The sequence below is a fragment of the Etheostoma cragini genome, unplaced genomic scaffold, assembly GCF_013103735.1.
Source record: "Etheostoma cragini isolate CJK2018 unplaced genomic scaffold, CSU_Ecrag_1.0 ScbMSFa_67, whole genome shotgun sequence".
NCBI lineage: Eukaryota > Metazoa > Chordata > Actinopteri > Perciformes > Percidae > Etheostoma > Etheostoma cragini.
In genome coordinates, this window is record NW_023269283.1 from 1 (window position 1) to 1,555 (window position 1,555).

A 1,555-nucleotide genomic window follows, 5' to 3' on the forward strand; every position below is an offset into this window, starting at 1 on the left:
CACTACTTTTAGCATGTATAGAGCAGCATATCTCCACCAGACTCCATGTAAATAATCACTACTTTTAGCATGTATAGTCGTACAGTAGCATCTCTCTCTCTCTCTCTCTCTCTTTCTTTCTTTCTTTCTTTCTTTCTCTCTCTCTCTCTCTCTCTTTCTCTCTCTCTTTCTTTCTTTCTTTCTTTCTTTCTCTCTTTCTCTCTCTCTCTCTCTCTCTCTCTCTCTCTCTCTCTCTCTCTCTCTCTCTCTCTCTCTCTCTCTCTCTCTCTCTCTCTCTTTGTTCTTTCTCTAGCTTGCTCCACCACTTAGTTATCTAATAAACAGCCTAACGTGATTCATGTCTGTCTCTAGTGGTCCCCCCGGTCCCCCCGGCCACTGATCGGGCCCCGAAGCCGTCCAAGCGCCTGGTGATCGTGGCGGACTGCACGTGGGCGAGCGACGCCGACCGTAACCACGTGTTGAAGCAGCTGTGCGAGGCGATGGCTCAAGACCGCCTGGGCAAGGCCTTCTGGATCCAGGATTACCTGATCAGCCCCCTCACGCAGACCATGGAGCAGAGCGGCGCCGATTGCTGCATCCAGTACAGGATGCACATCTCCAGACCCAGACTGGAGCGGGAGAAACCCACCAGACCGGCGAGGAGACGGCGGGACACGGAGCAACAGAAGGTGGAGGAGGTGTGTTCAGGTGCATTCTGGGCGTGCTGGTCTTACAGGGAGGTGTGTTCAGGTGCATTCTGGGCGTGCTGGTCTTACAGGGAGGTGTGTTCAGGTGCATTCTGGGCGTGCTGGTCTTACAGGGAGGTGTGTTCAGGTGCATTCTGGGTGTGCTGGCCAATTTGGACACACACTATGCTTGTTACACACACTGTTTGTTACACACACAGGGACACACACACTATGCTTGTTACACACACAGGGACACACTATGCTTGTTACACACACAGGGACACACACACGCACAGGGACACACACTATGCTTGTTACACACACAGGGACACACACACACACTATGCTTGTTACCCACTCAGGGACACACACTATACTTGTTAAAATGTCCCTTTATATTTACCTTGCAGCCGGATGAGATGGAGGCGGAGCCTCCAGAGGACTGGCAGCGGGAGGTGGAGGAGGAGGAGGAAGAGGAAGAGGCGGAGGAGGAGGAGGAAGAGGAAGGGGCGGAGGAGGAGGAAGGGGCGGAGCCTCCAGAAGACTGGCAGCGAGAAGTGGAGGAAGACGACTTGGTGGAGGAAGAGGAGGTGGAGCCAACAGGTCCCCAGGTGCATGATGAGAGAGAAAGTAGCAGGACGGAGATGAGGAATAGGAAGATGATGATGGTGAGGATGGGTCTGCCGTTCCTCACTGGAGTCTCCCCAACCGGCTTCCTCTCAGCCAATAGGAAGCAGCCGGGAGGAACAGACCACCTGGTCCAGGTGAGGACCACACTAACTAACTCTACACACACTAAAAGTAGTGGTTTATTTACATGGAGTCTGGTGGAGATATGCTGCTCTATACACGCTAAAAGCAGTGGTTATTTACATGGAGTCTGGTGG

At 52.9% G+C, this 1,555-nt stretch overlaps 1 protein-coding gene across 1 annotated transcript; it reads left to right on the forward strand.

Annotated features, from left to right (window-relative positions):
• Positions 1 to 347: 347 nt before the first annotated feature.
• LOC117941387 (ribosomal biogenesis protein LAS1L-like) lies at positions 348 to 1,432 on the forward strand (the record flags this gene model as incomplete). The annotated part of the gene is made up of 3 exons (XM_034866425.1): positions 348 to 677; positions 1,079 to 1,150; positions 1,190 to 1,432. Coding segments are annotated over exons 1-3 (513 nt in total), but the record flags the coding sequence as incomplete, so codon positions are not given.
• Positions 1,433 to 1,555: the final 123 nt, after the last annotated feature.